Raw genomic sequence first — 12595 nt, forward strand, 5'->3', positions numbered from 1 at the left:
TTGAAAACGTAATGTGATTACCGTACCGCCTAGTTAATTTGTTTAAAGGTGCCCTGGAATTAAAAATTGAATTTACCTTGGCATAGTTAAATAACAAGTGTTCAGTACATGGAAATGACATACAGACTCCATCGTTTTCCTCTCAAACTCCATTGTTTCCTCCTCCTTATATAAATCTCATTTGTTTAAAAAACCTCAGAAGAACAGGCGAATCTCAACATAACACCGACTGTTACGCAACAGTCGGGATCATTAATATGTACGCCCCCAATATTTGCATATGCCAGCTCATGTTCAAGCATTAGACAAGGGCAGCCAGGAACGTCTGGATCTGTGCACAGCTGAATCATCAGACTAGGTAAGCAAGCAAGAACAATAGCAAAAAATGGCAGATGGAGCAATAATAACTGACATGATCCATGATAACATGATATTTTTACTGATATTTGTAAACTGTCTTTCTAAATGTTTCGTTAGCATGTTGCTAATGTACTGTTAAATGTGGTTAAAGTTACCATCGTTTATTATTGTATTCACGGAGACAAGAGCCGTCGCTATTTTCATTTTTAAACACTTGCAGTCTGTATAATTCATAAACACAACTTCATTCTTTATAAATCTCTCCAACAGTGTAGCATTAGCCCGTTAGCCACGGAGCACTATCAAACTCATTCAGAATCAAATGTAAACATCCAAATAAATACTTTACTCACATAATCCAATGTATGCATGCAGCATGCATGACAAACACTTTGTAAAGATCCATTTTGAGGGTTATATTAGCTGTGTGAACTTTATGCAATGATAGAGTCAAGAGCTCGGGAGGGGGCGGAGAGCGTGAGCAATTAAAGGGGCCGCAGCCTGAATTGGCGCATTTAATTATGCCCCAAAATAGGCCGTTCAAAAAATTAATAAAAAAAAATCTATGGGGTATTTTGAGCTGAAACTTCACAGACACATTCAGGGGACACCTTACTTATATTACATCTTGTAAAAAAAAAAAAAAAACATTCGATGGCACCTTTAACATTCTATTAATTCGATACATTTACTTCATAGCCATCAGTCTTTGATATATCCATTCTGCTCTCTGTTTGCTCTGTTGTCTGTGTTTCTTTGTCACAAACACCCCAGATAGCATGTAGTAATCGGCTCAGATTCGGCATCGGCACATGTTAACCAGGCCGATTGTGGCCCGCAGCTTACTCTAGCACATTTATATTTGTTACAGCTGTAAAGCACTGGGCCGATTCAATTTTTAATATTCCTTATTACGTTTAGTGTTAGTTGTTTGCAATTACATGCAATTTACTGTTATTATTACTGTAGTAAAAAATTATATGATCAAGAAGTCATGGCACCATGTTTTTCCTTTACTTTAACTCATCAAAATAGTTTAACCAATATCAAAATACAACTAAATTTTTTAAATCAGCTTAATATAATTTGATATAAGTGAACTTAATAAAAATGAGATGAAATTACTCGCACAACCAATTTGATTATACTTACAAAAAGCTTTTGACCGTGTATATAACTGTAAATACATGCAACGTGTAACAAGGACACATTAAAATAAAGTTCATTAAAAATGCAGATTTTTTCCCCAAGATTATTACTGGATGCTTCTCACATCTGAAGTAATAAGACAATAAAGCATAATATAGTTTGAAACATTTAATATCACTAGCTATTTTTAAAATACAGCAGTATACGGTACAAGCTAATACTGAACAGTTCTAAACATAGCCTCTCTCTCAAAGAAATAAAGTATAAAATGCACCCAAGAAGCAATTTCTTTCCCTGTTGCTTGCCTTTCATTTCTTTTGCAGTAATGTGTTACTGGATTGTGCAGTTTGTGTTGTGGTATCTTGGCCTTGGCATTAATCTCCAGGCCTGACAAACAGCAAATCAGCAGTCCGAAACATGGTGAACAGAACATCCCTCTGTCCAATCCCAATCGCTCCATTCCTGCGTGGATAACTCAGACGTGCAGACCAGACAGGCATCTGTACCGCATGCATCAGCACGAGCACAGCAACAGGAAAATGTTAGCTTACAAACAAACACAAAAATACTCACAATGAGTCATTCCAGATTTGTAAAACTGTTTATTCAGCAAGCTAAAATAACTTAACACCTACATGGTCTGGTCCCTGCGGATTAGGGGAAATTCTTTAGGCTTTTCAGCCACTGGAAATGATACATCCACCAGATTTTTCAGCAGATGTTATACATTACACAAGTCACCTCGATAAATAATAAAGATTACTGTGAGATATTTCAAACAGACAGTCTGAAGATCCTTAAACATGAAGGATCAACCTTTGCCATCTTGCATTAAAGTGGTGGTAAGCAACACTGACAGATAGAACGGAGCACAATATGCTGAGAGTCAGCTGATTTATGGCAGAAAAACATGGAGAAGAACAATGAGTTGTGGAGGCTCATGGGTGAGTTGTCGGCACTGAAGTAGATGTAACTCTCTGTTGGGGTAGCGCGGGCAGCTGGGTCAGCGCCGAGGGCCGGAGTCAAGAAGATCTTTTGCTTCATTGATCTTGGCTGCCAAATATGGGGATCCACCTGCAGGAGAAGCAGCAGTTTTATTTCAGCATGTCCATTTTTTTGTCTCCACTTCCTCCTCTTATTCTTTTAAAATGTAAAATGCCCTTTTCCCCATGTAACCTCTCTTTCCAGTTACTTTCTGGACCATTTCTACACTCAGGAAAAAAGGTACAAAATCTGTCATTGTTGCGGTACCCCTTCAAAAGGTACACATTTGTACCTTATTTACCCCTAAAAGTGTACATATTAGTAAATGGTAGTATTTTTTGAAAGGGTAACAGTAAATACAGTAAAAACATCAATATTTAGCCAACAATAACTGTTTTCTATTTTAATATATTATAAAATGTAATTCCTGTAATGCAAAGCTGAATTTTCAGCATCATTACTCCAGTCTTCAGTCACATGATCCTTCAGAAATCATTCTAATATGCTGATTTGCAGCACAATAAACATTTCTTATTATCATCAATGTTGAAAACAATTGTTCTAACTAATATTTTTCAAGATTAGAAAGTTGAAAAGAACAGCATTTATTCTTCACTTTCACTTTTGATCAATTTAACATGTCCTTGCTGAATAAAAGTATTAATTTCTTAAAAAAAAAAAAAAAAAAAAAAAAAAATATATATATATATATATATATATATATATATATATCATTGACCACATTTTTGAAAAGTAGTATACATAACACCCACTTTTGCAATCCAATCAGTTTGGAATGGATACAATTTGGTACCAGCTTACATTACTTTCCCATTAAATATATCCCGTTTCACTCAGAAACATCATTACAGAAGTCAAATGGGTCGCAAACAGTGTTTTACATTGACTTTAAAATCACTTTGAAACTAAATGGAGCAACATAATTAATTTGCTACCCCGAGTCCACAGGCATAATCTTGATTTCTGCAGCCCGCCTTACAGCTCTACATCCGCAAGCTTTGAAGAAAATAAATCTCTTTGCCTCCAATCACTTTCAGCCCACGTCCATGGCGTCTGATGGGAGCGTGTGGCTGAGGGGGGGGGAAATGTGCTATGGCTGGCAGCATGTGATGAGGCACACCTGGTGCCTGCTGCGCCCCATCATGCTGCTATAAATTTCTACTCCATCTTTCCTTAAGTAAACCTGATTCCATGAGTGCGTGTGTGAGGTGCCCTGCAGGTCCAGAACACAGTCACAAAGTCATGGCAGATTTTACCTGATGACAGCTAAACCCTCGCTTCTGTACCAATCATTTCACCCTCGCTGCGTAATGAGCACATTCACAACCCCTTATGCATGTTAATTTACTTCCTGTGAACTAATGTTTTGTAAAATAAAATTCGCAGCCACTGTTATATATATATGCATACATACTGTATGTACATATGTACATAAATTATTTAAAATTGAAACAATAAACAGCTGCCAAAACATTTAAGGCCTCGATATACTTCAAACGAAATCAAAGAACGAACTGATGTTACATCATTTCGAACAAAATCAGGCCAAAATGAAGTTCGTTTTGGGAGTTTGAAATGGCTTGCCAAAGCGAACTCTTAGGAAAAGTCTGTTCCAGCTGCAAAACACCATCGTACTACCACGATAACATAATAGAAGGTGTGCGCTGAGGCTTCGCCTTCTTTCAAGTGGAAATCTTATCCGATTCATTTGGCCTGTTCACTCCGTGGAGATCAGACGTCCCCGAGTAAATACATGAACACGCTGGAGATCTGCATTATAGTAGAAAATTAAGTTGTTCTTCTGATGAAACGAGACTATGTCATTGTTTTTCACGTTTAATGCTTGATTTTAGTGCTATATAAATAAATGTGACTGGACTCCAAGAGTACCGAAATGCAGAGCTCGTGCAATGTTGTTATGATGATCAGATGCTTTTCTTATGCTTTTCTTATTTTTTTTTATTTTTTATTTTTTAAATGCTTGGTGTTTTCTCAATTTTGTTCTGTGTTTATTTGAGATGAAAGCATGTGGCACATATTTACATATCCATCTGTCACTCTCAACAGTGTGGGCGGCGTCAGATGTTCGATAACAGTATACTGCTGTTCACGTATTTCAAACTTCATCACAAAACGAAGAACAAAAAACTTCTCCGCAAGTATATCGGGGCTTTCAGTACTATCGCTTGTGTATAATCTAAGTGCTACCACATTTTGGATTATTCATTTTGGCTATAAATGATCTACAAATAAAAATAATTGATTAAATAAAAATTGAGATGTTTGATCAACCTTGATGTGGGTTTTTGTTTAAATTTTGTGCTCATTCACCACCTTCACTTTATTTTTTGCGAAACATTATTTTGCTTTGCTTCAGCTATGATAAAGAGATATCCAGAGACATAAAAGATACATGTACTGCATGCTTGTGCATTTTGTGGGCGGAGCAATGAAGGGAGGGGTGTGTTTGATTGGGTGTTTCTCAGATATAACTTACTGCAACTTTAAGTGAATTAATATTCTTCTATACTCCCCTTCTGCCACAGATTATTACAGCATCATGAATTAAATGTTTTATAACAATAATGATTATATTAAAATAAATTCTTGTCATTTGGTGAATTTTGACAACTTAAAAATACTGTATGCATTTTTTCACTGTACTAAAGCACAAAAATACCATAAGTTTGCAGAGATTTAGTTCACATTATTGTAACAAAACAATGTAACAGTCAGTTATTTTACACTGAAATGTGCATTCCGTGTCGGACTGTCTGTTTTTGTTTTGGCGTGCGTGATCCCGCCTACTGCCAATAATACTTCGACACCCCAGGTTGCCAGTTGGCAAAAAACACAGCGTACTGTAGCCATGGAAGCCAGCAAACAATTTAGGTTAGAGATCTCAGATTCTACCCAACCTAAAGCCTCAGCATCCATCTAAAAAGCTCAATGTCCAGAAGCCCGGAAACACACCAAGCCGACGATCGGCCGTTGGGCAGTTTTTGTTCGTCTGCCGGCTAAGTTTTCTCAGTGTGTTCTGAACAGTCAGCTGAAGTTGGTCTTTGTCGGGGTTTTTTTCGTAAGATTCGACATGCTGAATCGCCGTCGGAGCTCATCGGTCCGTCGGGCCATCTGATCATTCTGATTGGCTGTTCAGCTACTGCCATCTGCTGGTACGGAATGGCATTTCATCTCACGCAGGCGCAGAACGGACGTGCTACTTGGCCATAGGGTGTCGAGCGTTGGTTTGGTGTGTCAGGGCAACTTTGAATCCAGACGCTGCGGACGTGAGCCAACCCCCGCAGTTTGCTTTCGTCGCCACTAGTTCATCGGCGTCGGCTTGGTGTGTTCTGGGCTTTACAGTGTAAGGCCTGTTGCCTTCCATTGACAACTGCGCTTGCTCCTGTTGCGTGTCCTCAAACTGGCAACCAGCGTGAGCGTCGAGTCTGAAGAGGAGGGAGCAGGAGAAACAACCCTATCCAATATTTTGAATATGGCCTGCTGTACCCATTTCATACACTAGCTGTGCCTGTCAATATTACATACTGCACCTTTAAATTGCTAATTGACTATTCATGGATCCAAGGTCACTGGAAGGGTCACCTGTGAACTAGAGAATTAATGCTGAATGACTGACTGACAAAATAATAATAATGATCATCTCGTCATGGGGGACAGACACTGGCCTAACATGACAGATTGATGTTTTTAACCCTTTAGGGGTTAAGAAGGCATTTTTAATGATTTCATGTCTAAGTGACATACTTAAAAGTAAGGGCTTATAACTCTACACACACACACAGAAAAAGGTAGCATGAAGTACATAGTCTCATTTAAGACCTTTAAAAATTTGAAGAAAATATGTTTGGAGGCTCTTATGTACCAACACTACTTCAAGAAAAGGTGATGCAATTTATTGATTTATTTTGTTATTATTCATGCTTGACATGATGACTATTAGAAAGCATATGTGACCAGTCATAAAATCAAGTTCGAGCTTGATCACAATCATGTCAACTACATCTAGGCCAAATTTGGTGTTGATATCTCAAAGCAATCAAAAGTTATGGCATTTGGAACCATGGTAGCCTTTGTATCAAAAGTCTAAAAAACCTCTCCAAATAAGTGATAAATGTTTTACTGAACATAAGAGCTACTTACATGTGTAAATCCCACAATAAAAAAATAAAAAGAATAAGCAACAACAACCACTAAGATCCTGGTTGATGATCGATGATTACTGGTAAAGTAATAGCTGTCAATCTGAGCGATCAGTCCAATCCAAGCGCGCTTCAGCTTTAAAACAGTGGGCGATTGAACATATTCAGTAACCAATGAAGCTGAAACGTTAATAAAGCGTTGAAACAGCAAGTGAACAGAAGAGAATATGAAAATAAGGGTCCACATAACAGAACATAAACCTGACAATAAGATCGTAGGGCTATTGTTATATGTATAACAGCTAGTTCTGATCCAATATTTAAAAAATTAAAAGCATGTTTTAAGAGTTGGTTCTATTGATTATATTCACGGTAAAGCCAAGATTCTAAGCTTTAAAATGACACCTATTTTGTGTTGGTCAAGCAAGAGTATATGAAGTAAAGTGATGATAACATGATGATAACTTTGCAGCGCCCCCTGTCAGGCCAGTACTGGCGCTTCGTGTTTAAGGGGTTAAATGAGAAAATATAAACAATACATTGGTTTAAATGTTTGTAAAGCTCACTGGTTAAACTGTGTAAGAAAAAATAGTAAGGAGAGAACAAAATGGGATAAAGAAATGAAATCACATGGACCCCAATGTCCCCAAAGTAAAAAAAAAAAAGAAAAAAGAAAAAAGAAATATATTTCCAAATATAAAGTAAAAAAAAAAAAAAAAAACCTAATAAAATGTACTAAATAATATGAAAACATTTTAGGACCCTGCTGAAAATAGAAATAAAAATACAAAATTAATTAAATACAAAAATAATATTTTTTAGTAGATATATTTTATTTAAGGATGTCTTAAGTCATATGGTTGTTTGTTAAAATATATTGTACAACAGATGTAAAATAATGTAAAAAAATATATATATCTTGATCCTACAAAAGTCTTCTTTTAATCAATGAATTCATTATTTATTTATTTATTTTTCATTGGGGTCCATGTGACCAGATTTCGTGAGATTCAGGGAACAGCAGTGACAACAACAATGACCTTGGTCTGGCTGAAGGACTCACAAGGATTTACATAAAGCCGCCCTTCTCCTAGATCCTGAAAGCATCCATCGTGTGCTCTCCCTCTCTCTCACACACACACACACACACACACACACACACACACACACACACACACACACACACACACACACACACACACACACACACACACACACACACACACACACACAGTGTCTCTGCCTGCCCACTTGCACAAGACTATCATGATAAGCAACAATAACAAATGGGAAAACACACAGGAGAGTGAACAGGTAGCAGGGAGCAGGGCCTGAGGAGGCTGCTAATCTGTCTGTGTGTCAGAGAGGAAGTGGAGCCGAGCGCTCACCAGCCTGCAGTGATGCACTTAATTACACTTTTTATTTTCTGGCAATATCATTTTGCCCAGTACATTTCCTATAGACATTGTCAACAGACATATTTCACAAGAGAAAAACTTTGCAATAGTTTTTAGAGACTTGAATGGACAGTATTCGCTAGAAATGTTTGATCAAATCCAAGTGTCTATTTCAATCAATCAATTAATTAAATCACCAAAACTTTTCACATTAAAATGTTTAATTAAAAATTGGGTTGTCAAACATAACGGTACTAGTCGGTACTTAAATGAATAGTTCAACCAAAAATGAAAATTATCCCACAATTTACTCACCCTCAGGCTATCCTAGGTGTATATGACATTCTTCCTTTTGCTGAACACAATTAGAGTTATATTAAATAATATCTTGCATTTTCCAAGCTTTATAATGGCATTGAATAGTTTTTGAACAGCAAATCCATCCATCATAAATCTCCAGTAGGTTAATAAATGCCTTCTGAAGCAAAGCAATGGGTTTGTGTAAGAAAAAGATTCATATTTAAAATTTTATAAACTATAACCACTGGCTTCCAGCAACGGCTGTATGCCGAGCGTTCACGAGAGAGACGAGATCTTGCAGAGGGGTGACCTCTGACCTGACGTATGTATAGGGAAGAGTAGAGGATAGAGGAAAAAACAAAACGCCGGTCACAAATTAGAAGTCTAAATCGAAAGATTTTAAATGAAAAATGTCAGAGGAGTTAGATAAATGAAAAAGGAGCGGCGTTCAGCATTCTTAACATTGGGTCAGAGGTCACCCTTCTGCCGGAATTCGACTCTCTCTTGGTCGTTTCCGGACGCCAGTGAAACTTTATAGTTTATAAAGCCATAATATGGATATTTTTCTTACAAAACCCCAACGCTTCGTTTCAGAAGGCATGTATTTACCCACTGGAGTCGTATGGATTACTTTTATGATAGATAGTTGCACTTTTTGGAACTTCAAAAACTCAGGCTCTATTCAATGCCATTACAAATCTTGGAAGATCCAGGATATTATTTAATGTAACTCCGATTGATTAGATTTAGAAATAAGCTGAAAGAAGAAAGTCATATACACCTAGGATGGCTTGAGGGTGAGTAAATCATCTGATAATTTTCATTTTTCTTAAAAAAAAGAAAAAGAAAAGTACTGGGTATATTCAGTACCTGCAGATAGACGCTTCTTTCAAACGGCCTCATTCCTGTTCGTTTGAGAGCTCTCTGAGTGTCAAAGGTTTCTATTTACAGTGTGTTTTTACAAGCGTTAAGCATTGTAGCCAATCACAAACACATCTGTTGAGCGTGTGAATGCAATGGCCTATCACAGGTGGCAGTCAGTAAGTTGGTCAGAATCTGCTCAACACTGCTGAAAACAGTTTTTGTTTTGTTCAAAGTGAATCTCACGAATCTTTTAGTTTTTAGTTTAGTTTTTCATGCTGCTAAGTACATTGTAATGTTTTTGGATTGACAACAGTATTTAAATGTACGCTATGATTGACAGTGATAACCAATGGACAAGACAAAATGAGACAACATTTTAAAGCACTTAATTCAACAGATTTTGCTCTGGTACCGAAATTGGTACAGACACCTGCAAAAGTTTACTAGTATTGGTAAAAACTACTGAAATTTTGGTACCGTCACAACCCTATTTACAAATATATGGAAGTAAACATATATTTGTATAAAAGTATGCTGCTTCTTTATACATTTATTGTATTGGTGCATATACATTTTTGTGAACAATTCAACATCAATCTAATTTTTTGTAACCAGATTTTTATTCTCGACATATTTTTAAGGTTGAAATGACGGTTCCTCTTTTTAAGCTCTTTAGAACAGTCAGAACAAAGCACACAAGTCACATGTCAGCATCTTTTCAGGCTGAACATAATAACCTGAAAAACAATTCTTTGATTGCTTTTCCTTTTTTAGTTTGCTTCCGCTTTTATTTCCGTTTCTGTTAGATGAGTTAAGACATGTATGACGGTTTCTCAATGTCCCCATTTGCTCATAGCTAGCAAACTAATGAAAGCCAATTCAACAATCATTCCATGCCATTACCCTGACCGCTCAAAGTTAATCATCTCATTACGACCTAAAGAGCGGATACCGGAGCGAATAACGTCGATCCTAATGTCACTGTGAAACCTTGCCATAGGGGCTTAAACTCACAAAAGGGCTACACGCAAGATGAACACAGAACTATAGAAAAGCGCTCAATCTCAGTTGGGTTACAGACTCTTTTCTGACTTGAATTGTGTGTGATGTCAAGGTGAGATGTGCATGTATAGACCCATATTGATAACTCGCCAGTCAACTGAGTTCCTCAGAAACCAATAATACAAGGACCTTGACTGAAAACGTCTATTGAATTAGAAACAACAGATGAGTGGAAGAAGGGAATAACAAGTTTCAGCAATAACCTGGTGCTGCTGGTCAGAAACTGTCATGTATGGCTCTGCAGATGGACTTTGAAAATCAGAAATTAACAGAACAGAACGCAACGCGACACCACTTGAAATTTCAGCTTGGAAAAACTTGGAGATATTTCGAGAGGTGGATGTACAAGTACGTTGTTAGAATCAAATGCCGGCACCCAGTCAGATGTACAGTAAATAAAATGCTACATTAAATTGCTACATTACATCATAAATGATCCTCAGTTGATAATGGCACTCCTGCAGAACAGATTCTAGTGTCGCACAGCATACTCCACTCTCTCAGAGACGTCTTTGTTGACAATGAAACACCTGCTACACATATTTAATGGTTGCTTTCCTCATAGGAGCATTGAGTAACAGAACACCTTTGTGTTCAGCAAGTCTGAAATATAATCACTGAGAGTAGGACTATCACACATCCAACTTTGAATAGAATGTAGCATAAAGGTGTGATCCCAGTGAAATTTCGCCAAGCAAATAGGTCTACTGTCTATTGTCAATAATGTAGCAATGTACAGGCCTGTTACAATCATGAATTTTGTGCTGACCATTAATTGTCATACAAATAATTGTGATTAATGATTTAATTCTGTTTTTGTTCATGTCACTTACAGTGTAAGCCTAATACTATATTTTTCATTTTTATTTGAAATCATATAATAAAATAGGCTCATATGATTAACTTTATTGTTGTGAAATTTAATTTTATATAATGAATTATAATATAATATAATGAATTATAATATAATATAATGAATTATAATATAATATAATGAATTATAATGAATTATAATATAATATAATGAATTATAATATAATATAATGAATTATAATATAATATAATGAATTATAATATAATATAATGAATTATAATATAATATAATGAATTATAATATAATATAATGAATTATAATATAATATAATATAATATAATATAATATAATACATTCCGGTTAAACCCACAAACCTTAATTTTGTATAAATGAAGACCTTTGACTATATTTGTGTAACTTACAGTGGGTACGGAAAGTATTCATTCTTGAATTTTTCACTCTGTTATATTGCAGCCATTTGCTAAAATCATTTAAGTTCATTTTATTGACTCATTAATGTACACACAGCACCCCATATTGACAGAAAAAAACAGAATTGTTGACATTTTTGCAGATTTATTAAAAAAGAAAAACTGAAATAGCACATGGTCCTAAGTATTCAGACCCTTTGCTGTGACACTCATATATTTAAATCTGGTCCATTTCTTCTGATCATCCTTGAGATGGTTCCACACCTTCATTTGACTCCAGCTGTGTTTGATTATACTGATTGGACTTGATTAGGAAAGCCACACACCTGTCTATATAAGACCTTACAGCTCACAGTGCATGTCAGAGCAAATGAGAAACATGAGGTCAAAGGAACTGCCTGAAGAGCTCAGAGACAGAATTGTGGCAAGGCACAGATCTGGCTAAGGTTACAAAAACATTTCTGCTGCACTTAAGGTTCCTAAGAGCACAGTGGCCTCCATAATCCTTAAATGGAAGACGTTTGGGACGACCAGAACCCTTCCTAGAGCTGGCCGTCCGGCCAAACTGAGCTACCGGGGGAGAAGAGCCTTGGTGAGAGAGGTAAAGAAGAACCCAAAGATCACTGTGGCTGAGCTCCAGAGATGCAGTCGGGAGATGGGAGAAAGTTGTATATAGTCAACCATCACTGCAGCCCTCCACCAGTCGGTGCTTTATGCGACGGAAGCCTCTCCTCAGTGCAAGACACATGAAAGCCCGCATGGAGTTTGCCAAGATGGTGAGAAGTAAGATTCTCTGGACTGATGAGACCAAGATAGAACTTTTTGGCCTTAATTCTAAGCAGTATGTGTGGAGAAAACCAGGCACTGCTCATCACCTGTCCAATACAGTCCCAACAGTGAAGCATGGTGGTGGCAGCATCATGCTGTGGGGGTGTTTTTCAGCTGCAGGGACAGGACGACTGGTTGCAATCGAGGGAAAGATGAATGCGGCCAAGTACAGGGATATCCTGGACGAAAACCATCTCCAGAGTGCTCAGGACCTCAGACTGGGCC

At 37.0% G+C, this 12595-nt stretch overlaps 1 protein-coding gene across 1 annotated transcript in view; it reads right to left on the bottom strand.

The window, feature by feature from the left end:
* Window positions 1–1807: 1807 nt before the first annotated feature.
* dnajc15 (DnaJ (Hsp40) homolog, subfamily C, member 15) overlaps window positions 1808–12595 on the bottom strand; it is a 28506-nt gene continuing 17718 nt past the window's right edge. Inside the window, exon 6 of the mRNA XM_067408729.1 lies at window positions 1808–2583. Coding sequence (XP_067264830.1) covers window positions 2513–2583 — 71 coding nt within the window. The 3' untranslated portion in view covers window positions 1808–2512. The remainder of the gene's footprint in view (window positions 2584–12595) is intronic.

The sequence above is a fragment of the Chanodichthys erythropterus genome, chromosome 14 (assembly GCF_024489055.1).
Source record: "Chanodichthys erythropterus isolate Z2021 chromosome 14, ASM2448905v1, whole genome shotgun sequence".
NCBI lineage: Eukaryota > Metazoa > Chordata > Actinopteri > Cypriniformes > Xenocyprididae > Chanodichthys > Chanodichthys erythropterus.